Raw genomic sequence first — 25,927 nt, forward strand, 5'->3', positions numbered from 1 at the left:
ATGGCATTTAAATCGGCAGCAACAGGTCACAGTGAAATAAATAAATACATTTTTAAAGAGAAATGCGAAGACTGCCACGGGTCACTTAAGAGGTAAATAAAATGAAATGCTCGACCAATGCATTCTCACCCGTGACATCGTTTTCTAAGTGTGCTATTACAGGATAATTACGAACATGGCAACCTTGCTCGTGAGCGGCCTACATCAGCAACGACATAAGTTCCCGTATGTACACGAAGCGCTTTTCATAGCTAGACAGGCAGTACGTAGCAAAGTAAATAATGAAATATATAGTACCAGTCAAGCGTTTGGACACACCTACTCATTCAAGGGTTTTTCTTTATTTGTACTATTTTCTACATTGTAGAATTGTATATATTTTTTTAAACCTTTTTTAACCAGGCAGGCCAGTTGAGAACCAGTTCTCATTTGCAACTGCTACCTGGCCAAGATAAAGCAAAGCAGTGCAACACAAACAACAGCACATAGAATAAACAAGCGTACAGTCAATAACACAATAGAAAAAATATATTAAAAAGTCTATATACAGTGTGTGCAAATGGCGTGAGGAGGTAAGGCAATAAATAGGCCATAGTAGCGAAGTAATTACAATTTATCAAATTAACACTGGAGTGATAGATGTGCAGATGATGATGTGCAAGTTGAAATACTGGTGTACAAAAGAGCAGAAAAGTAAATAGTGAAGACAAATAGTGAAGAATAATAGTGAAGAATTCCACATGCTTCCCACAATAAGAAGGGTGAATTTTGGCCCATTCCTCCTGACAGAGCTGGTGTAACTGAGTCAGGTTGTAGGCCTCCTTGCTCACACACGCTTTTTCAGTTCTGCCCACACATTTTCTATAGGATTGAGGTCATGGCTTTGTGATGGCCACTCCAATACCTTGACTTTGTTGTTCTTAAGCCATTTTGTTACAACTTTGGAAGTATGCTTGGGGTCATTGTCCATTTGGAAGACCCATTTGCAACCAAGCTTTCACTTCCTGAGGACATTTCTCCAAAAACTATGATCTTTGTCCCCATGTGCAGTTGCAAACCATAGTCCGGCTTTTTTATTGAGGTTTCGGAGCAGTGGCTTCTTCCTTGCTGAGCGGCCTTTTTGGTTATGTCGCTATAGGACCCTTTTTACTGTGGATATAGATATATAGCATCTTATAGCATCTATATAGCATCTTCACAAGGTCCTTTGCTGATGTTCTGGGATTGATTTGCACTTTTCGCACCACAGTACGTTCATCTCTAGGAGACAGTACACGTCTCCTTCCTGAGCGGTATGATGGCTGCTTCGTCCCATGTTGTTTATACTTGCGTACTATTGTTTGTACAGATGAACGTGGTACCTTTAGGTGTTTGGAAATTGCTCCAAAGGATGAACCAGACTTGTGGAGGTCTATAATTGTTTTTCTGAGGTCTTGGCTGATTTCTTTTGATTTTCCCATGATGTCAAGCAAAGAGGCACTGCCTTTGAAGGTAGTCCTTGAAATACATCCACAGGTACACCTCCAATTGACTCAAATTATGTAAATTAGCCTATCAGAAGCCTCTAAAGCCATGACATCATTTTCTGGAATTTTCCAAGTTGTTTAAAGGCACAGTCAACTTAGTGTATGTAACCTTCTGACCCACTGGAATTGTTATACAGTGAATTATAAGTTAAATAATCTGTCTGTTAACAATTGTTGGAAAAATTACTTGTGTCATGCACAAAGTAGATGTCCTAACCGACTTGCCAAAACTATAGTTTGTTAACAAGACATTTGTGGAGTGGTTGAAAAATTAGTTTTAATGACTCCAACCTAAGTGTATGTAAACTTCTGACTTCAGGGGGGGGTTTGTGACATTGCTGTAACTCTTTAAAATATATATATATATTTCACCTGTCACGTTCTGACCTTTATTTCCTTTGTTTTGTATTTATTTAGTATGGTCAGGGCGTGAGTTGGGTGGGTAGTCTATGTTTGTTTTTCTAGGTTTTGGGTATTTCTATGTTTTGGCCTAGTATGGTTCTCAATCAGAGGCAGGTGTCATTAGTTGTCTCTGATTGAGAATCATACTTAGGTAGCCTGGGTTTCACTGTGTGTTTGTGGGTGATTGTTCCTGTCTCTGTGTTTGCACCAGATAGGACTGTTTAGGTTTTCGCACATTTATTGTTTTGTTAGTTATTTCATGTCTAGTTCCTTTATTAAAGAACATGAATAACCACCACGCTGCATTTTGGTCCGCTTCTCCTTCACCACAGGAAAACCCTTACAGAATCACCCACCACAACAGGACCAAGCGGCGGGGTAATGGGCAACAGCAGCGAAAAGAGGAATGGACATGGGAGGACGGTTTGGACGGCAAGAATATGGACTATACTACTTGGGAGGAAATAGACAGGTGGGCGGTCGACCCAGGGAGAGTGCCGGAGCCCGCCTGGGATTCGATGGAGCAGTGCGCGAAAGGTTACAGGAGAATGAGGTTGGCGAATCAAGCACGGCGGCGCGGACGGAAGCCCGAGAGTCAGCCCCAAAAATTTCTTGGGGGGGGGGGGGGAGTGTACAGGGGGAGTGTGGCAGAGTCAGGAGTCAGACCTGAGCCAACTCCCCCTGTTTATCGTGAGGAGCCAAGGAGGAGCTCAGAACCAGAGCTGGTGTTGGAGGGTGAGCGAAGCAGAGACTGTGAAGGAGTTAATGGGGAAATTGGAGGAGAGAGATGAGGGAGTTGCTGGTTTGGTGCATGAGGAACGACATTCGCCCGACGGAGCGTGTCAGGGATTTAATGGAACCTGGGTCAGCTCTCCATACTCATCCTGAGGTGCGTGCTAGGGGTCTGGTGAAGACTGTGCCAGCCTCACGCACCAGGCCTCCTGTGCATCTCCCTAGCCTTGCACGTCCTGTGCCATCTCAGCACTACAGTGCTCCTAGCAGTGCTAACCGTGGCGGGCGTGGTGCTGGTCAGGCACCGTGTTATGCGGTGGTTCGCACGGTGTCCCCAGTACGCGTGCTTAGCCCGGTGCGCTACATCCCAGCTTCCCACATCTGCCGGGCTAGGGTGAAGATCCAGCCAGGGCGGTTGGTGCCAGCCCTGCTCTCAAGATCTCCAGTACGCCTTCACGGTCCGGTCTATCCGGTACCACCTCCACGCACCAGACCTCCGGTGGCAGCCCCCCGCACCAGGCTGTCTCTCCGTCTCACCCCTACAGGTGCTCCTGCCTGTCCAGCGCTGCCGGAGCCTTCCTTCTCTCCAGCGCAGCCGGAGTCTCCCGCCTGTTCGGCGCTACCAGAGCTCCCGCCCCTCAGTCCAGAGACGCAGGAGCCCCTCATTCCAGAGGCGCCAGAGCTCCTTAGTCCAGCGCTGCCAGAGCCTTCCTCTCCAGCGTTGCCGGAGCTTCCCGTCTGCCCAGCGCCATCTGAGCTATCCGTCTCTCCAGCGGTGCCGGAGCTTCCCGTCTGCCCAGCGCCATCTGAGCCACCCGTCTGCCCAGTGCCGCCTGAGCCAACCGTCTGCCCAGCGCCGCCTGAGCCACCCGTCTGCCCAGCGCCGCCTGAGCCACCCGTCTGCCCAGCGCCGCCTGAGCCGCCAGTCAGCCAGGGGCCACCTGTGCCGCCAGTCAGCCAGGGGCCGCCAGTTCCGCCAGTCAGCCAGGGGCCGCCAGTGCCCCTCAGCCCAGAGGCGCCAGAGCCCCTCTGTCCTGAGCAGCCGCCCCTCTGTCCCGAGCTGCCCCTCTGTCCAGTGGGGTCATTGAGAGGGGTTGCCATGGTTAGAAAGCCACGGAGGCGGACAATGAGGAGGACTAAGACAATGGTGAAGTGGGGTCCGCGTCCCGCGCCAGAGCCGCCACCGCGGACAGACGCCCACCCAGACCCTCCCCTATAGGTCAAGGTTTTGCGGCCGGAGTCCGCACCTTTGGGGGGGGGGGGGGTACTGTCACGTTCTGGCCTTTTATTTCCTTTGTTTTGTATTTATTTAGTATGGTCAGGGCGTGAGTTGGGTGGGCAGTCTATGTTTGTTTTTCTATGTTTTGGGTATTTCTATGTTTCGGCCTAGTATGGTTCTCAATCAGAAGCAGGTGTCATTAGTTGTCTCTGATTGAGAATCATACTTAGGTAGCCTGGGTTACACTGTGTGTTTGTGGGTGATTGTTCCTGTCTCTGTATTTGCACCAGATAGGACTGTTTAGGTTTTGTTAGTTATTTCATGTCTAGTTCCTTTATTAAAGAACATGAATAACCACCACGCTGCATTTTGGTCCGCTTCTCCTTCACCACAGGAAAACCCTTACATCACCTTTATCTAACCAGGTAGGCTGGTTGAGAACAAGTTCTCATTTACAACTGCAACCTGACCAAGAATAAAGCAAATCAGTTCGACACATACAAGAACACAGTTACACATGAAATAAACAAACTTACAGTCAATAATACAGTAGAAAAAGCCTATATACAGTGTGTGCAAATGAGGTAAGATAAGGCAAATAATAGGCCACGGTGGCGACGTAATTACAATATACCAATGAAACACTGGAGGGATTGACGTGCTTAGATAAGGCGGGGCTTTACCTAGCAGAGACTTGAAGATGACCTGGAGCCAGTGGGCTTGGTGTAGTGTACGAAGCAACGGCCAGCCAACAAGAGCATACAGATTGCAATGGTGGGTAGTATATGGGGCTTTGGTGACAAAACGGATGGCACTGTGATAGACTGCATCCAATTTGTTGTAGTGTTGGAGGCTATTTTGTAAATGACATCGCCGAAGTCGAGGATCGGTAGGATAGTCAGTTTTACGAGAGTATGTTTGGCAGCATGAGTGAAGGAGGCTTTATTGTGAAATAGGAAGCTGATTCTAGATTTAATTTTGGATTGGAGATGCTTAATGTGAGTCTGGAAGGAGAGTTTACAGTCTAATCAGACACCTAGGTATTTGTAGTTGTACACATATTCTAAGTCAGAACCATCCAGAGTAGTGATGCTGGACGGGCAAGCAGGTGCGGGCAGCGATCGGTTGAAGAGCATGCATTTAGTTTTACTAGCATTTAAGAGCAGTTGGAGGCAAAGGAAGGAGAGTTGTATGGCATTGAAGCTCGTCTGGGGTTTAGTTAACACAGTGTCCAAAGAAGGGCCAGAAGTATACAGAATGGTGTCGTCTGCGTGGATGTGGATCAGAGAATCACCAGCAGAAAGAGTGTCATCATTGATGTATACAGAGAAGAGAGTCGGCCCGAGAATTGAACTCTGTGGCACCCCCATAGAGACTGCAAGAGGTCCGGACAACAGGCCCTCAGATTTGACACACTGAACTCTATCAGAGAAATAGTTGGTGAACCAGGCGAGGCAGTCATTTGAGAAACCAAGGCTGTTTAGTCTGCCGATAATGTGGTGATTGACAGAGTCGAAAGCCTTGGCCAGGTCGATCAATATGGCTGCACAGTAATTTCTCTTATCGATGGCGGTTCTGATATCGTTTAGGACCTTGAGCGTGGCTGAGGAGCACCCATGACCAGCTCTGAAACCAGATTGCATAGCGGAGAAGGTACGGTGGGATTTGAAATGGTCGGTAATCTGTTTGTTAACTTGGCTTTCGAAGATCTTATAAAGGCAGGGTAGGATAGATATAAGTCTGTAGCAGTTTGGGTCTAGAGTCTCTCCACCTTTCAAGAGGGGGATGATCGCGGCAGCTTTCCAATCTTTGGGAATCTCAGACGATACGATAGAGAGATTGAACAGGCTAGTAATAGGGGTTGCAACAATTTCGGCAGATAATTTTAGAAAGAGAGGGTCCAGATTGTTTAGCCCGGCTGATTTGTAGGGGTCCAGATTTTGCAGCTCTTTCAGAACATCAGCTATCTGGATTTGGGTGAAGGAGAAATGGGGAGGCTTGGACGAGTTGCTGTGGGGGGTGCCGGGCAGTTGCCCGGGGTAGGGTATTTAAAATAAAATAAAAGGTTTTATTTCACCTTTATTTAACCAGGTAGGCTAGTTGAGCACAAGTTCTCATTTGCAACTGTGACCTGGCCAAGATAAAGTATAGCAATTCGACACATACAACAACACAGAGTTACACATACAGCCAATAATACAGTAGAACAAAAGAAAACAAAAAGTCTATATACAGTGAGTGCAAATGAGGTAAGTTAAGGAAATAAATAGGCCATGGTGGCGAAGTAATTACAATATAGCAATTAAACACTGGAATGGTAGATCGGCAGAAGATGGATGTGCAAGTAGAGATACTGGGGTGCAAAGGAGAAAGATAAATAAATACAGTATGGGGATGAGGTAGATAGATAGATGGGCTGTTTACAAATGGGCTATGTACAGGTGCAGTGATCTGTGAGCTGCTCTGACAGCTGGTGCTTATAGCTAGTGAGGGAGATGTGAGTCTCCAGCTTCAGAGATTTTTGCAGTTCGTTCCAGTCATGGGCAGCAGAGAACTGGAAGGAAAGACGACCAAACTTGAATTGGCTTTGGGGGTGACCAGTGAGATATACCTGCTGGAGCGCGAACTACGAGTGGGTGCTGCTATGGTGACCAGTGAGCTGAGATAAGGCGGGGGTTTACCTAGCAGAGACTTGTAGATAACCTGTAGCCAGTGGGTTTGGCGACGAGTATGAAGCAAGGGCCAACCAACGAGAGCGTACAGGTCACAATGGTGGGTAGTGAATGGGGCTTTGATGACAAAACTGATGGCACTGTGATAGACTGCATCCAGTTTGTTGAGTAGAGTGTTAGAGGCTATTTTATAGATGACATCTCCGAAGTCGAGTATCGGTAGGATGGCCAGTTTTACCTATGTTTGGCAGCATAGGTGAAGGATGCTTTGTTGCGATATAGGAAGCCAATTCTAGATTTAATTTTGAATTGGAGATGCTTAATGTGAGTCTGGAAGGAGAGTTTACAGTCTAACCAGACACCTAGGTATTTGTAGTTGTCCACGTAATCTAAGTCAGAGCCGTCCAGAGTAGTGATGCTGGACGGGTGAGCAGGTGCGGACAATGATCGATTGAATAGCATGCATTTAGTTTTACTTGAGTTTAAGAGCAGTTGGAGGCCACGGAAGGAGAGTTGTATGGCATTGAAGCTCGTTTGGAGGTTAGCTAACACAGTGTCCAAAGAGGGGCCAGAAGTATACAGAATGGTGTCGTCTGCGTAGAGGTGGATCAGAGAATCACCAGCAGCAAGAGCAACATCATTGATGTATACAGAGAAGAGAGTCGGCCCGAGAATTTAACCCTGTGGCACACCCATAGAGACTGCCAGAGGTCCGGACAACAGGCCCTCTGATTTGACACACTGAACTCTATCAGAGAAGTAGTTGGTAAACCAGGCGAGGCAATCATTTGAGAAACCAAGGCTGTCGAGTCTGCCAATAAGAATGTTGTGATTGACAGAGTCGAAAGCCTTGGCCAGGTCGATAAATACGGCTGCACAGTAATGTCTCTTATCGATGGCGGTTATGATGTCGTTTAGGACATTGAGCGTGGCTGAGGTGCACCCATGACCAGCTCTGAAACCAGATTGCATAGCGGAGAAGATACGGTGGGATTCGAAATCGTCGGTAATCTGTTTGTTAACTTGGCTTTCGAAGACCTTAGAAAGACAGGGTAGGATAGATATAGGTCTGTAGCTGTTTGGGTCTAGAGTGTCACCCCCTTTGAAGAGGGGGATGACCGCGGCAGCTTTCCAATCTTTGGGAATCTCAGACAATACGAAAGAGAGGTTGAACAGGCAGTAATAGGGGTTGCAACAATTTTGACAGATAATTTTAGAAAGAGAGGGTCCAGATTGTCTAGCCCGGCTGATTTGTATGGGTCCAGATTATGCAGCTCTTTCAGAATATCAGCTATCTGGATTTGGGTGAAAGAGAAATGGTGGGGGCTTTGGCGGGTTGCTGTGGAGGGTGCTGGGCAGTTGACCGGGGTAGGGATAGCCAGGTGGAAAGCATGGCCAGTCATAGAGAAATGCTTATTGAAATGGTCAATTATAGTGGATATATCGGTGGTAACAGTGTTCCCTAGCCTCAGAGCAGTGGGCAGCTGGGAGGAGGAGCTCTTATTCTCCATGGACTTTACAGTGTCCCAGATCTTTTTTGAGTTAGTACTACAGGATGCAAATTTCTGTTTGAAAAAGCTAGCCTTAGCTTTTCTAACTGCCTGTGTATATTGGTTCCTAACTTCCCTGAAAAGTTGCATATCACGGGGGCTATTCGATGCTAATGCAGAACGCCACAGGACGTTTTTGTGCTGGTCAAGGGCAGACAGGTCTGGAGTGAACCAAGGACTATATATATTCCTAGTTCTACATTTTTTGAGTGGGGCATGCTTATTTGAGATGGTGAGGAAGGCACTTTTAAAGAATCATCTACTGACAGGATGAGGTCAATGATATTCCAGGATACCCCGGCCAGGTCGATAAGAAAGGCCTGCTCGCAGAAGTGTTTTAGAGAGCGTTTGACAGTGAGGAGGGGTGGTCGTTTGGTCGCAGACCCATTACGGGTGCAGGCAATGAGGCAGTGATCGCTGAGATCTTGATTGAAAACAGCAGAGGTGTATTTGGAGGGTGCCTGTGTTTATGGATTTGGGGTTGTACCTGGTAGGTTTCAACAAATGAATATGAATTTATATTCAATTTTTATGATACATTAATTTGCTTGGTAGTTAGTGCTTTTACACCTGCATTGCTTGCTGTTTGGGGTTTTAGGCTGGGTTTCTGTACAGCACTTTGAGATATCAGCTGATGTACGAAGGGCTATATAAATACATTTGATTTGATTTGAAATTAAAATCAGACATTGTGTGAACACATCAGTTTAATTAAATACAATTTTAGATATTTATTGGTGATACATTGACATTCATCTTGAGGATAAAAGGAATTACAGCTCCAATATTTACATTTTGGGTGGGACCCAATCAAATCTACATAGAAAAGTTATGTTATAGATCTGTCATTCGCATTGAAAGCAAGTCTCAGAAGCAGTAGATATGTGCTATGTGTGCAATTTCTATGCTTCACGTTCTTAAATTTCGTTTTTGAATTTTAAATTAGGCTTTGTACACCTGCTTCAAACAGCTGAAAATACTATATTTTTTCTCATGGAAAATATATATTTCACAGCGGTTTAGTTGGTATTAGGATTATGTACACTATACTTGCTTGTTTTGTCACATAAACTGAAATTAGGCGAACTATTCGAATTTTAGCAACCAGGAAATGGTGGAGCGACACCTGCATAGTGCATCAAATTGCAGCATCATATTCCCAGTTGTCTCGAATGCACTAAGGTCGAATATTTTTGATATTAATATTGCTTTGAAAGCGGCATATGGAAGCGAGCGAAAACGGTTTAATTGAGGTCACGTGGGTCGTCCTGGAGTACGGATGAAAAAATAAGCGTCATTAACGGGTCCAAGTCGCGCAAAAAGCTTCAAAATAGAGGTCCTCCGTTTACTTGAAAACTCACAAATGGTACATTTGGCTGTATCAAGATGCCTTATTCTGTTTCATTGTTCCTACCCTCCTCTTTTCATGCTATTGTAGGAGGTGTTAAGTCTTATTGTTGAGTGCTAGTGGTTACATTAAATACATTAAATAAAACATCTAATCGGTACATGTAAAAAAAAATAATAAGGGGACATCGAAATGTGTATTAAACAAATTGCTTTTGCAGTCTTCAATATACATGAGTTCAATATTGTTCATTTAAATTATCTGTAATAATAGTTTATTTTTCATTTCACTAGATGGCACTGTTCTCCATGCTGCTCATATCCAGGCAGGTCATGCATCTATGTCATTGCAGGTTTCCTAGAGGGGAAATAACAATAGGTCAAGTGAGTTAGATTTTCATTTTATTCACCTTTTTATTCACCTTTTAGTTTAGTTATTTGGTAAAATTCAATGCTATCCGGGATTATTGGGACATCCTTACCCTAAACTCTAACCCCTACCCTTACCCTACCCCAACCCTTGTGTTAACCATTGAAAATGTCAACTTCAATGGGGTAGGGAATTCCCAAGGATCCCCGTCCAAAGTTATCCCTGGACGGGGCCAATGTGAAAATGTTCGCTTCAAAACGTGTTTAAATCCTGTTCTGTTACGAGTTGACAGTAGTTAGAAAACCACTAATACTTCCAGCAACAGTGTTGGTATTGTTTTTTACAGGGCACTAAAACGAAAAACGTAATCATTAGGCTATAGTTAAGAATAATAATACCGTGAATCTATATTTGTTAATTTAAAAATGTTTGAGTAACTTTTAACTATACGTTTTGTGATTTTTAAATCAGAAAAACGTCCTGTAACAGTTTTTCGGGGGACTTTTATTTAGAAAATTTTACGTATGATCACATGACCTCAAATGCGATTGGTTCACAATGCTTGTGTGTTTTGAAAGCATCAATGTTAGCTAATCATTTATACATTTTGTAGATTCGTCAAAACCAATCGCAGATCTGGACCAGACACACGGTACAGTAACTGTACTTTCATCAACTTTGTGTGTCCTATACTGTAGCTAGCTAGAAGCCTTAGACTGTTATCATCAAACTGTGCATGGCTTCTCAAATCAAATGTTATCACTGTCGAACTACTTGTAGCTAATCATTCATTGTGGCTAATTTGTTGATTTCGGTATAGCCTCTAACCTGCTAGAGCTAATGAACATGTTTTACTCTTCTTTCGTGCTCATCCTATCTCCAAACAGTTAGGAACAGCTAGCTAGCTGTTCGTTTGGTGAAAGTACTTCCTTGCCCAAGACGAGCTGTCATGAGTTCCTAATTGTCAACTCCCACAGTACAACAGAATTGTGATGGGATATGGCGGCACCAGAAACTCAGCTCATGTTAAGCGTTGGGTTAATTGGTAAGGAAAGACATATCCTTCCCCTTTTCTAATAATTTTTACCCTGCTTTTTTTGGTTGATGCGTGCCAAGTTTGCTCCTGTTCGGCTTTGACTGGCATCACATGATATCAACAAAGATTTGTTTAACTAACCCAAGATAGACCACAACTTGTCGTTTCCAATGGGAGCAAATTATTCACAGTGGGTAGAACCAAGCACGAGTTAGCGAGATCCTATTGGCGCGTTCTAGCGTATTTCCGTTAGGGAACGCCTACGCTGTGAACTGCGTGTATGCGATAACTCAATTCGTCTTTACTATCCTTCTAAAGAACTACATTTGTATCAACTTTGGCAAAGGGCGAAGTCTACAAAACTTAGTATGTGCTGTTCATAACAGATTCTAGTTTTGGGAACAGAACTGTATTGAGATCAAATGTTTAATTGATGAGAAGATTAGCAGAATTTCGGCCAAAATCCATCTCGTTCGTCTTCTCCCACTGCCCGCCAGTGGGCTTCCTCTCACTACCATATTTGGTAGTCAGTGGAAACGCCAACCGGATGCTTCACATTTATACATCCAGGGAAATATCTGTCTCATTGTTCTATCTGTGATGAAGTATTTTACCATCTTTGATTTTACTTCCTGTAAGCATGAGAACAGATTAATTTAGTTAAAGATCTGGTAATATTGATAATAATGAGTTGTGAAAACAATATGACACGTTATTCTCATATTCTTCCCCACACAGAGAAAGATGTGAATGCAGACACCTTGTGGGTGTGGTGCTATCCCTCAGTCAGTGCTGAGCTCCGGGAGGTCCTGCTCAGTAAGTGCTGTCTCAGACAGGACAGCCGAGGCTTGCACACTTTTGTGTTTGGCCAGTTCCGCCGTACCTGGTACTACATATCCACTGTAGAGGTGCAGGAACCAACCGCTCTAAAGAAGGTACAGTTCGTTTTGAAATTCTCCATTCATTTAAATCATTTTAACCTGTAGGTCTAATGATAAATTATATTGCTCGTATTTCTCTCTTTTTAGGTCACACATTTTTCAATAGTTGTCACAACAAAGGACTTCAACCCTGAGAAGTATGCAGCATTCAGTCGAGTACTATGCAGGTACAGCATACTACGCTAATGCACCCCCATGGCTAAATGTCTGCTTATTTAATACTTCCCCAAAACATATTTCTTCATTCATTTTTTCATGTGTGTTTTGTCATTCAGGATGTACATCAAACATGGGAGCCCTGTGAAAATGATGGAGGGTTACATTGCAGTCCTCACCAAAGGCGTCTGCCAGAGTGACGAGAATGGCTCCTTTCTCATCAAGGACTACGATGTCAGGAAGGCCTACTTAGCAGGCTCAGTGAAAGGTTAGACATGTACAAATATAAAACACTTACAGTATAAGGACATGATTGTTCATACAAGGTGCTTGACACTGTCCAGTTTCCTTATTGGTATGCAAAGAAGCATTTCCTTGAAGAAGCTGATCCCATTCGATTACCAGGATTAGGTAGACTATCTTGTGATTTACTGTTTCAGATGTGGTGTCCCAGTTTGGGATGGAGACCATCATCCTGTACACAGCCCTTATGCTAAAGAAGAGGATCGTGGTCCATCACCCTCAGGTTGAAGCATTGTTGGAGTTCACAAGGTGACTAAGGCAATAGAGAAAATGCACAGAGGAAAATACGGGCGACGATGTAACATGCGTTTCCCAAAACACCACCAGCGCGCAGAGAGGGAGAGTTCGCTAAGTGATCGAAAGAAACCGCTGCTTTCGGATCAGCTTTCTCCCGTTCAAGTCTTACCTTAACATTAGAATTATTCCACAATACTGATGACAGATCAGCCCCTATGAGATATTATCACCTATGGCTACAAATATTGAGGCGGCTTATTCTAATGCTTATCCTATATGCACGAAATTCAGATTTGACACATCGTTTGTGCACATGTAGGCAAAAATAACAGACAGTAGCATACAAATAGCTGAATTAAACTCAATTGAATTAACAAGAAATGTATTTCAAAATCATTGAAATATAGTATAGTGCCTATACTGTATTTATTTGAAGCATCTAATATCCTTCGCTTGTTTGTGTCATTTGCAAAGACATTGGCAACTTTCTATTTGTAGTCACAAACGGTTTAAAGTTATCAGCAGTTACAGAAAGACAGAGAAACATCTTGATGCGGAAGGGCAAAAAAGCATCTAACGACGCACTTAGCTGTCGCACTTAGCTGTTCTACTAGTGGTCTGATGCCGTCGTTAAATAGCAAGCCTCTTCAAGTGCAACTTTAGTAACGATGGTTTTGGTAAACGGCTCTGAGATTTAACAATAGTCCTACGAAAGTTCTAACGATAAAGATTGCCATAAGATGATTTGGGGAAACTAGGCCCAGACCTTTGACTGTTCATGGACTTCATTGTTGAAGTGGATTACAATTGATGTTTTTGAGAGAACCAGACATCTTCATATCAAATGTATGATTTTATTGTATTTTTCCCTCCTAGAGCTCTTCCGGCTCTGACATGGCACAGGAAAGACTGGTCCATTTTGCACCCTTATGTCCACCTGACTGACAGTGAGCTCGAGAATCTCAGGACGTGCACTGGTGAGGATGTCTGGTTCATTAGATCCACATTAAAGCAAACTGATTCAGACCACAGGGTCGTGTTCATTAAACACCAAAGATAAGAACATGGACTGTAACAGTCAGGGACTTCCTTGACCTGTCCAATAGAATGTTCATTTTCTATTGCAAAATGTTTTCCTTTGCGTGTCCTAATGAACACAACCCAGATTCCCATTGTCTCCCAACAGTCAGTTCCACACACACACACACACACACACACACACACACACACACACACACACACACACACACACACACACACACACACACACAGGAAGACTCATGCAATAATTGACTTGCAGTACATTATTTTACTTGCCTGTTGTTTTGAAAACATGTTCCTTGGAGATTCTCAACGTAGAGTTCTGTGAGTACCCCCATCTGCACTGTCCCTGAAAAGCCTTATGGTGAAGAAATGAATAGTTGATTCACTCATATGCTCACTGTCTCTGCAGGGTACGTCGCAGGATTTGTTGATCCAGAAGTGAGCAACAGATCGGACTTGTTTGACGTATATGTAAACCTCCCAGATAGTGAGATTACTATATCCCAGAGTGCCAAAGGTGGGTGTCTCAATTGTAATCTTCTTATTACTGTAAAAGGCAGTCTGGCCAAAGTGAAGAATGCTCTGTATCTAAAAAAATAAATAACGGAATGTAGAGAAACCTTGCTACCTAGTCCTCCCTCAAGCATCCACCATTTCTTAAACAATATGATGTCTCTCCTATCTACTCAATACACCAAAGAGGCCATGTCTATGGGAAAGCTGCACAAAGACATTGGGCTCGTCATTGTCCAGTCTGCAGAGAATGCTGATAGAACAGACGGGCAGATTATCAAGGTGAGAGTTGAAAGTACACATGACATCCTTACCATTCATTCTTCAGTGATCAGAGAAGGTGTGAGGTATGCATTTTCAAAGATGAACAGTGTTCATACAGTAAATATGTTATTATAAGTATCCCGGTATTTAGCACAATCACGAAAAAAGCTGTCTGTTTGCTATGATGTTTTCAGGACATTTCCATAAAGACGAGGGAGATCCTTGCTAACTTGGCGTCATTAGCCGAGGAATGTGAGAACTCTAAAATCACCCTGGAGACCTTAAAGCAGCGCCACTTCCCGCCTGCTACAGAGAACTTCCTGTTTCACTTGGCAGCTGCTGAGCAGCTCCTCAAGATATGACCCTTGATCTCCTACATCATGTAACATGCCATGTGGTGTGAGGACACTGAATATTAGCATAGGCATTCATCTATGTAATTATACATACAGTGGCGTGTTAAGGAGAATGGGAAGAACTCAGGTGTTAGGTATTGCACACAATTGCATTCCTGACTCTTAACAATACTAACAGAGCCTACTTTTCACAATGTAACAGACATTGTCTTGTTTTGACAATAATACAATAACAACATTTACATAGCATTCCATAGTTCAGCAATTCAATAGTTAATCTTAAAACCGCTTAATTTGAGTTCTCAAGAACCTTGATTTAGCATGTTAGATCTCTTTCTTTAATTCTGAAATATATGTGAAATATTGTATAATGAACAAAAATATACAATAAATGTAACAATTTCAAAGATTTGATTGAGTTACAGTTAATTTCAGGAAATCAGTCAATTGAAATAAATTCATTAGGCCTTAATATATGGATTTAATATGACTGGGAATATTGTTGGTCAGAGATACCTTTAAAAAAAGGGTAGGGGCGTGGATCAGAAAACCAGTCAGTATCTGTTGTGACCACCATTTGCAGCACGACACATCTCCTTCGCATAGAGTTGACCAGGCTACTGGTTATGGCCTGTGGAATGCTGTCCCACTCCTCTTCACTGGCTGTGAAAGTTGTTGAATATTGGCGTGAACTGGAACACGCTGTTACACATGCCGATCCAGAGCCTCCCAAACATGCTCAACGGATGACATGTCTGGTGAGTATGGAGGCCATGGAAGAACTGAGACATTTTCAGTCTCCAGGAATTGTGTACAGATCCTTGCGTCATGGGGTCGTGCAATATCATGTTGATAGATGAGGCGATGGCGGCGGACGAACGGCATGACAATGGGCGTCGGGATCTCGTCACGGTATCTCTGCATTCAAATGACCATCGATAAAATTAAATTGTGTTCATTGTCCGTAGCTTATGCCTGCCCATACCATTCCACCACCACCACCATGGGACACTGTTAACATGGTTGACATCAGCAAACCGATCGCCCAAATCAAAGTTTATTTGTCACGTGCGCTGAATACAACAGTGAAATGCGTACTTACAGGCTCTAACCAACAGTGCAGTATCTAAGTTTAAAAAATAAATAAATAAATGACGCCATACTGTGGTCGTTTGGATCTACTTCCAAATTCTCAAAAACTGTGGCGGTTTACGGTAGAGAAATTAACATTAAATTATCTGGCAACAGCTTTGGTGGACAGGTGCTTCTCCACCTGCATTGCTTGCTGTTTGGGGTTTTAGGCTGGGTTTCTGTACAGCACTTTGAGATATCAGCTGATGTACGAAGGGCTATATAAATAAATTTGATTTGATTTGATTCCTGCAGTCAGCATGCCAATTGCACGCTCCCTCAACTTGAGACATCTGTGGCATTGTGTTGTGTGACAAATCTGCACATTTTAGAGTGGTCTTTTATTGTCCCCAGCAGAAGGTTCACCTGTGTAATCATCATGCTGTTTTGTCAGCTTCTTGATATGCCACACCTGTCAGGTGGATGGATTATCTTGGTGTCGTGGAAATTACCACCAGGGGCAGCTGAAGTCAATATTAAATTAATAATTCTTTATTATCAGCAAGCTGGAGAGGTTCCAACAAACTTAATGCACCATAGTACATGTCAGTTGGGGCAGTCCAGTTCTCTTATATACTGCTTACACAGACAAGTTATATTTGCATGATTTACATTACTCATAATTAATTCATCATTGATATTTGGTTCCTGTATGTGATCGACCAATACCTCACATGACTTCTCTCCAAGCTGAGACCTTGAAACTGAGATATCCCTTTAGATTCCCAGAACAATGTTCTGGGCGTACTGCCAATTGGTCTGAGGAGGAGGTCACAGTCACCTGCACGAACCAAGAAAGAGGGAAAGGAGATGCTGTGTACAATTCAATGCTATCTCTTCAGACAACATTTTCCTGCACATTCCCTGCTTTTATCACTATGTGATAATTATCATTACATTTTAAGGTAAGCATCAGATTATAGCTTCTATCAAAGGAGCTTCTATCAAAACACATCATAAGTAAATTACTATGAATTTCGCAGCGTGCAGACCTCCAAAATCAACCTGATACCCCAAATAAACCATTTTGGACAAGCCTAAATCAAATATGGGCACGGTTGACCACCCCCTCCCTGGCATTCATTCTTCTTGCGTTTCTTCATTTTCTTCTTCGGTTTGACCTACCAATGGCACATGTTCAATGTAGATGGCCCTTGATAATGTTCCAATTTCAATATCGGAGGGATAATCAGATTTTTGCAAACAGCAGACGAATCTCTCACCTGAGCTGCCACCATCCTTTACAGTCCATTATGTCTTCTCCATTTTCCGACCAGTACACAGAACCATGAGAGATGTCTGGACGGGACCTTTCTCTATGCTCACTCCACGTGGACTCATGCCGCACTCCTGAGAGAAAAAGCAGTTGATAGCTTAGTCTGGATGCTGTACACAGGTTGCTGACTCGGACTCAGGTCTCCGGTAGAAGTGGTGAAGGACAGGGGCCATAGTGAACGCCATTGTTGCCATCACTTCAGCCGGTTAGAGGGCGTGAGGCTCACTCGGTCTAATTATCCCTTCCATGAAGTCTTGATAGATACCATCTGTGGTCACCTTTGCCATAACCTCGAGAGAGGACAGACCAGAACAGCAGTTTAGTTAAGGGTATTTCTGATTCAGGAAATCCAGACAAACTATTCACTGTATGACAAATTAATACTACCACTAATATTCTGAATACAAATGTCAGAGTATAACAACGCACTGTTGAAACCATTTTTGAAAATAGGCTTCTCCTCCCCCTATCACATTGGCAACCTCACCGCAGAGATACAGTGTCAGGGAGTTAGAGGGCTAATCCTGCAGACCCAAACTGGTGCGATTTGTGTTACACAAACAACAACAACAGCAATACACTTCTTCATATAAACACCTTATCCTTTTTCCAATCAAGCTCTCTGTCTAACAAAACAAACAAAACACTTATTCATATAAAACAACTTATCCTTTACCCAATCAAGCTCTCTGTCTGTAAGGTTACTTGCTTTGGTCCACATCAATATGTCATATGCACCGAGGGGTATAGCAAGAAATGGCATAGTCTCAGCACTGTCACCCAACAATCTGATACATTCTGTAGTACAGAGACATTACTAGATAATTGCAAGAAAGTGTTTGACCCAAGGAACACTTCAATCCATTTGGAGTAACTGTCAACCATTACCAACATATATGTTTTCCTTTTACAGGCAGGCATGTAAACAAAATACATTTGCATACATTTACCAAAGGGCCCCAGGGGACAGGTAATTCTCCCTTTGGACACATGACTCACATCGGGATTCATGCGTCCAAAAAACAACAACACTGCCAGTTCAATAACATTTGTACTAATCAGAAGAACAAATCCAATTTGAATTACAACCCCTTGATAACTCCAGAAGGAAATAATTGTATCCCATAAGGTCATTCAAGGCGTAGTAAAATAGACTAGAGACAGGTTTCCCTCATTCAGGGGCAGCGCTCTCTCCTTCTCATGGTCTGAATCACACATAGGACTATTGATAAATTATAAACTTCTTCCTAATTATAAGTGTTTACATATTACAATTAAATCTCACCCAATGTCTCTAGCCTTAATGAGGTCATTCAACCCCAGTAAGTGAATTTGTCTTTGCCTTTTCTTTCCCTGTATTCAGACTCATTATCTAAAGACATTTCAAACATTTCTGTACCAGGTTTACATTGGGTTTTTCAGTACATTTCTTATCAGGAGTATTTGCATGTGTGCAACCAAAATCTGGAAAATAGAAACTTCAGAAAATGTTATTTGTGTGCTCTTTAAGGTGCATTTTTTCCCCCAACCTATGAAGAATCCACTAAAACCAAATATAAAGACTCAACACAATAAATCAAACACGATATTAACACAAATGACAAATATTCATAACAGGTGGGTTGTGTGTGGGTGCTGGCATGTGTGGTAAAATGTAGGGTAAAAACAAACAAAATGGCCAAGCCTTACTTAATTTGGAACTGTGTAAAAAAAAATCTTAATCGAGCTTACTGCATCTTGGGCAGGAAGTCTTGATAAAACCATGCATATACAGAATCGTACTTCAGATACAGTGTCCTGTTAAGCAACATAGGCACTTTCTTATAATTTTGACTTGTTGCATTGACTTGTTGCTGACTGCACCTTTGACATCAACTAGTCAAAATATGAAACCTGTTGTTTATCAAATCCGCTATGTCCCTCAAAAAGTAGGCGCTGGCTTATCAACTCAATACTCGGTACTGAAACATTTACTTGGATTTACTTCAATTTTGGACACAGTTCCACTTATTGAAAACAGATTATTGTTTTAGATGACATTACCTTAAATTACTGGTGTTACCAAAACTATATAATTGAGGAATAATCATTGAAAATTGTCCAAAAAACGTCTCTTATTCAATTACTCATACCTCTGTCCCAAATGTCCCAATGTATCCCTTACAACCTGTTTGAGTTCAGTGAGTACCACTTATTTTCACTGGCGGCTTATCTATTTGTCCACAGGAAGCTTATCTCTAACCCAAACACCAGATGGGAGCCTCTAATTTAATATCTGTCCCTCTGTTCGTAATGCAACTTTGTATTGAAACTTCAGCTTCTTCAAATTACTAAAAATGTGGCGTTATTAGAGTGCTTATCTGAAAGCCACTAATATTGCCATTCACTTTGTTACTTTCACTAGTCTCCATTTCTGTTTCCTTCAACTAGGACCCTTTCTTCCCAATAGGAAGACCCTCTCAATTACTACTGCTAATACGCATGGATCACTCTCAAACAATGTTCTGCTTTTACTGCTATTGTAAGGGTTAAAAAAAACAAAACATGATAACTTTCTCCAAATTGGAAGGCATTGTTGGCATTTTAGTCTACCCTAACAATGTTACTTATATTTATTATTCATTTTTGTTCGATATTCACTTTCTGCTTCACACTTATTAAATGTCTATTATTTTAAGATGAACATGTAATGCGCCAAATGTATAAAATATAAGAGATAAGGGAAGAGAGAAACTTTTGGAGGAAGCTTCCTTTTTGAGATGGCTCTCTAGACTAGGGTTTCTTTCTGGGGCCATGTCTATTATAACTGGACTAGCACTGCCTATCAACCCACTGTAGATGGAGTGTTCTGGCACCGGAGACAGGAGACAGGAGAGACTGGGCCTTAAGGTTAGTTATCATCTCTAGTTTTATTGGTTAGGGGTAAGTGGAAATGCGCCAATCTTTGTCTGAGACTTTATATTCCAGACCCTTTAGGCAGTCATACAATGTTTTAACCTTATCTTTATCACATGATCCATAAAGGGACCACACTGAACATTTCTCAGAACACTTTTACACCCCTTATATACATCTACGTGTGGGTATGCAAGTTGTATATTATTATTATAATTTCCACTGTTACTCTATCAAATTTATAGTAACCCATTATACTATTCATACAGCATATTCAGTAATAGTACTCTCTCCTTTCATATCTTCACATCACACAGAATCCCTATATAACGTTATAAAACAACTTAGGTATTCACATCCACACCACCAGCAATGATCACAGCGCAGCCAGCCCAAGAGTATACAGTCGGAAGTTTACATACACTTAGGTTGGAGTATTTAAAACCCGTTTTTAAACCACTCCACACATTTCTTGTTAACAAACTATAGTTTTGGCAAGTCGGTTAGGACTTCTACTTTGTGCATGACAAGTTATTTTTCCAACAATTGTTTACAGACAGATTATTTCACTTATAATTCACTGTATCACAATTCCAGTGGATCAGACGTTCACATACACTAAGTTGACTGTAACTTTAACCTTTCTAGGGCAGGCGTTCCGCTAGCGGAACCCCTCAACAACATTTCGCTGAAATGGCAGCGCGCGAAATTCTTTTTTTTTTTTTGAATTATGTAACTTTTATACATTAACAAGTCCAATACAGCAAATGAAAGAAACTTCTTGTTAATCTACCCATCGTGTCCGATTTCAAAAAGGCTTTAGAGCGAAAGCACAACATGTGATTATGTTAGGTCATAGCCAAGTCAAAAAAACACAGCCATTTTCCCAGCCAAAGATAAGAGTCACAAAAAACAGAAATACAGATAAAATTAATCACTAACCTTTGATGATCATCAGATGACACTCATGTTACACAATATATGTATGTTTTGTTCGATAATGTGCATATTTATATCCAAAAATCTCAGTTTACATTGGCGCGTTACGTGCAGTAATGTTTTGATTCCAAAACATCCGGTGATTTTGCAGAAATACCCACAATAAACATTGATAAAAGATAAAAGTGTTATTCACAGAATTAGACTTCTCCATAATGCAACCGCTGTGTCAGATTTCAATTTCTTTTACGGAAAAAGCATAATCTGGGAACGGCGCTCAGAGCCCAATCCAGCCAAAGAAATATTCGCCATGTTGGTGTCAACAGAAGTTAGAAATAACACTATAAATATTCACTTACCTTTGATGATCTTCATCAGAAGGCACTTCCAGGAATCCCAGTTTGACAATAAATGACTGATTTGTTCCATAAAGTCCATCATTTATGTCCAAATAGCCACTTGTTGTTAGCGTGTTCAGCCCAGTAATCCATCTTCATGAGGCGCGAGCACTATGTCCCGACAAAAACTTGAAAAGTTCCGTTACAGGTCGTAGAAACAAGTCAAACGATGTATGGAATCAATCTTTAGGATGTTTTTAACATAAATCATCAATAAGGTTCCAACCGTAGAATTCCATTGTCTGAGGAAAAGCACTGGAACGAGAGCTAACTCTGCCAGACCACTGACTCATTCTGCTCCCATTCCCCCCTCCTTTATAGCAGAAGCCTGAAACAAGTTTCTAAAGACGGTTAAACAACTTGGAAAATTCCAGAAAATGATGTCATGGCTTTAGAAGCTTCTGATAGGCTAATTGACATCATTTGAGTGAATTGGAGGTGTACCTGTGGATGTATTTCAAGGCCTACCTTCAAACTCCGTGCCCTATTGCTTAACATCATGGGAAATTCAGAGGAAATCAGCCAAGACCTCAGAAAAAAAATTGTAGACCTCCACAAGTCTGGTTCATCCTTGGGAGCAATTTCCAAATGACTGAAGGTACCACGTTCATCTATACAAACAATAGTATGCAAGTATAAACAACATGGGACCACGCAGCCGCCATACCTCTCAGGAAGGAGATGCGTTCTGTCTCCTAGAGATGAACGTGCTGTGGTGCGAAAAGTGCAAATCAATCCCAGAACAACAGCAAAGGACCCTGTGAAGATGCTGGAGGAAACCGGTACAAAAGTATCTATATCCACAGTAAAACGAGTCCAATATCGACATAACCTGAAAGGCCGATCAGCAAGGAAGAAGCCACTGCTCCAAAACCGCAATAAAAAAAGCCAGACTACAGTTTGCAACTTCACATGGGGACAAAGATCGTACTTTTTGGAGAAATGTCCTCTGGTCTGATGAAACAAAAATAGAATTGTTTGGCCATTGTTATGTTTGGAGGAAAAAGGGGGAGGTTTGCAAGCCGAAGAACACCATCCCAACCGTGAAGCACACCATCCCAACCGTGAAGCACGGGGGTGGCAGCATTATGTTGTGGGGTTGCTTTGTTGCAGGGGGGGGACTGGTGCACTTCACAAAATAGATGGCTTCATGAGGGAGGAAAATTATGTGGATATATTGAAGCAACATCTCAAGACATCAGTCAGAAAGTTAAAGCTTGGTCGCAAATGGGTCTTCCAAATGGACAATGACCCAAAGCATACTTCCAATAGGCTAATTGTTAAAAACTGAGTTTAAATGTATTTGGCTAAGCTGTATGTAAACTTCGAACTTCAACTGTATCATGTTCTTGAGGAAATCTGTGTCAGGGGGCATCCATGAACAGCCCTTACCCGTATCAGCTGTTACCCTCCCATACTTTTCAATGGCTTCTCCTGTCAGTGCTCATTACCTGTAGATTGACGGGTGGTGGATCACAGAACCCCTAGATAACGTTATAGATCGAAAAACTCACACGGAACTGTTGGGGTATTCATTCAGACATGCACCTCTTTCACATCACACAGAAGTCTTAGGTATTCATATCTACACCACTCCCTATGTATCCTATGTACCCTATGTATCTCTGCCTTGCAGAGAATATGGTACACTCTAGCCTCACAGAACTATGGTATAGTGGTCCCAGACCACATAGACAATTCCCAGAAATGCCTATAGACTTGCCACTACTTCCTATACATATAAAACAACACCCCATGCTCAATAACACCTCGTGCTATTACTAGTAGTCCCAGACTACGATGGGCGGTGGTAGATGGAACCCCTAGATAACGTTATATATTGAAACTTACTATCTAATCACTCCAACCACTCAGTACTAATAATATATCTTATTATCCAAATTTCAATCCTCTTATTATCCACATTTCAGTCGTTTGTTGAACTTCAGCTTACCACTTATCCAAATTTCAATCTCTTAACACCTAACTTCAACACTCACAGAACTCTAACATTCACTTAGTACTTGTCCCAAACACACTCAGTAAAGTAGGTCTTTGTGCCTGAATAGATCAAATGAAACACTAACGTTGCGTGGAATATGTATGTCCTCATCTGGTTTTAGGAGATTCAACTATATATTTTCTTACATTTTCGTAATATCCTATTTGTTCTAAAATGCATGCAAGTATCTGTGCCACTAAATCAAGAACATGCATAAAATAGTTTAACAAAACATTTATTTAACAGAGAATTAATGTAGAATTTTTGCATTATGTCATAAAATGTCCATAATATATCTGCAGTAATAGTGGAACGATAGTGTTTCACACCCCAAAAAAATGCTTTGGGCCCTTCCAAATTTGCGTTCAGAATTTCAGTTTTTCTGATGGTCAACAAAAGACGGTGCTTTCTTGTTTTCAAATTGGAGGGCTGCACCTTCCCTCTTTGAGAAGCGTCACTCTGAGGCCTGATCATCTTCTTCCGAGCGCAATCAACGATGCTGGATTTTTTAGGCAAGCATCCAGCCCCACTGGTTGCGGAATCATGTGCCAAAAAGTGTAAATATAGGTAACAATTTTTATCGCTGGAGTGAAGTTATGGCCCTTAAAAGGGCTGAAGTCTGATGCAGAGATGGCCTGTTTTCTGCTTGACAGGTTGCAGTACCAAGACATTGCGCCAGCTACAGTAGCTAGCTAGCCATTTAATGTTAGCTGTGATTGTTTATGAATGGAGAATCCGGGTTAGCTTTATGCTATCTAAATTATATGGCTGTCTTCATAAGTAACTAAGGTGTACTTGGTATTTACGTTATAAAACCAGTCAGGATATTGACATAAGCATATGTGTTTTTGAGAGTCATTATCATTTAGAATTAACTTACATTTTAGAACGTATTTACGTATTGCATTGGCGTCTAGCTAACGTTTCATGTGCATTTCTCTGTTTGAGAGTGATAGAACTGTAATGACGCTCGGCTGTAACGTTAGCAGCTGTAATGGTGCTCGGCAGTATGGTTGCCCTGCCTTTATGAGACCAACCAATACCTCACGAGGCACACTCTGGCATTCTCTCAACCAGATTCACAGCCTTGAATTCTAAATAAATCACTGACAGTGTCACCAGCAAAGCACCCCCACACCATCACACCTCCTCCTCCATGCTTCACGGTGGGAACCATACGTGTGGAGATCATCCAATTACCTACTCTACGTCTCACAAATACACAAATAAATACATAACACCTAGACTAGTAAACACCCATAGACATACAAAACCCCTAGACAGGAACAAAAACACATACATCACAAACACATACATCACCCATGTCACACCCTGACCTAAACAAAATAATAAAGAAAACAAAGAATACTAAGGTCAGGGCACGACAGTACCCCCCCCCCCCCCCCCCCCCCCAAATGTGCGGACTCCCGGCCGCACACCTAAGCCTATATGGGAGGGTCTGGGTGGGCATAACTCCGAGGTGGCGGTTCTGGCTCGGGATGTGGACCCCTCTCCACTTCTGACTCGTCACACTTACTTAATGTCTCTGGAGCGGGAACCCTCACCGCCGACCACTGACTAGAGGACGCCATTGGACTGATGGTCGAGTCTGGCGTGAGTGGCGCCTCTGGATTGGAGGGAGATTCTGGCGGATCCGGACTTGAGGGAGACTCTGTCGTAGGAGGTTCCGGTCTGCGGCCCGTCGTAGGAGGTTCCGGTCTGCGGCCCATCGTAGGAGGTTCCGGTCTGCGGCCCGTCGTAGGAGGCTCCGGTCTGCGGCCCGTCGTAGGAGGTTCCGGTCTGTAGACTGTCGCCGGACGCTCTGGACTGGGTACTGTCGCCTGACGCTCTGGACTGGCGAGGCGCACTGTGGGCCTGGTGCATGGTGCCGGCACTGGTGGTACCGGGCTGGGGACACTCACCTCAGGGCGAGTGCGAGGAGCAGGAACAGGGAGTACTGGACCCTTGAGACGCACTGGAGAACTGGTGCGTGGTACCGGCACTGGTGGTACCGGGCTGAGGACATGCACCTCAGGGCGAGTGCGGGGAGGAGGAACAGGGTGTACAGGGCTCTGGAGACGCACAGGAAACCTGATGCGTGGTGTTGGCACTGGCACTGGTGGTACTGGGCTGGGGATACGCATCTCAGGGCGAGTGCGGGGAGCAGGCACAGGGCGTACTGGGCTGTGGAGGCGTACTGGAGGTCTGGAGTGTAGAGCTGACACAACCCGTCCTGGCTGGATGTTTATACTTGCCCTGCAAATGCAGGGCGCTGGCACAGGACGCACAGAGCTGTGCAGACTCACAGTACGCAGAGCCGGCGCAGCATATCCTGGTCCATGGAGGTATACTGGAGACCAGGAGCGCTGAGCCGGCACCCTCCTTCCTGGCTGGATGCCCATTCTGCGATGAGCTGGAATAGAGCGCACTGGAGACACCGTGCGCATCTCTGCATAACACTGTGCCTGACCAGTAACACACTCCCCACAGTAAGCACGAGGAGTTGGCTCAGGTCTCCTACCTGACTCAGCCAATCTCCTCGTGTGCCATCCCTACAAAACAATCTTGGGGCTGCCACTCGGGCTTCCGTGCTAGCCGTGTACCCTTATATCGTCGCC

General features: G+C 43.1%; 1 protein-coding gene and 1 long non-coding RNA gene across 2 annotated transcripts; one reads left to right on the forward strand and one right to left on the reverse strand.

Moving 5' to 3' along the window:
• Positions 1 to 10,316: 10,316 nt before the first annotated feature.
• Positions 10,317 to 15,080, forward strand: LOC109889785 (DENN domain-containing protein 10). The gene is made up of 10 exons (XM_020481501.2): positions 10,317 to 10,470; positions 10,706 to 10,863; positions 11,593 to 11,789; positions 11,883 to 11,962; positions 12,071 to 12,219; positions 12,392 to 12,503; positions 13,368 to 13,468; positions 13,945 to 14,052; positions 14,236 to 14,330; positions 14,507 to 15,080. Exons 2-10 carry the CDS (start codon positions 10,818 to 10,820, stop codon positions 14,672 to 14,674), a joined length of 1,056 nt encoding a protein of 351 aa, XP_020337090.1. The 5' UTR covers positions 10,317 to 10,470; positions 10,706 to 10,817; the 3' UTR covers positions 14,675 to 15,080.
• Positions 15,081 to 16,269: 1,189 nt separating this feature from the next.
• Positions 16,270 to 19,281, reverse strand: LOC109888745 (uncharacterized). Its single transcript, XR_002255193.2, has 2 exons — positions 19,208 to 19,281; positions 16,270 to 17,365 (listed from the first exon to the last, which is right to left on the reverse strand). It is a non-coding gene; the product is annotated as an uncharacterized LOC109888745 (long non-coding RNA).
• Positions 19,282 to 25,927: the final 6,646 nt, after the last annotated feature.

Source organism: Oncorhynchus kisutch, linkage group LG4 (assembly GCF_002021735.2).
Source record: "Oncorhynchus kisutch isolate 150728-3 linkage group LG4, Okis_V2, whole genome shotgun sequence".
NCBI lineage: Eukaryota > Metazoa > Chordata > Actinopteri > Salmoniformes > Salmonidae > Oncorhynchus > Oncorhynchus kisutch.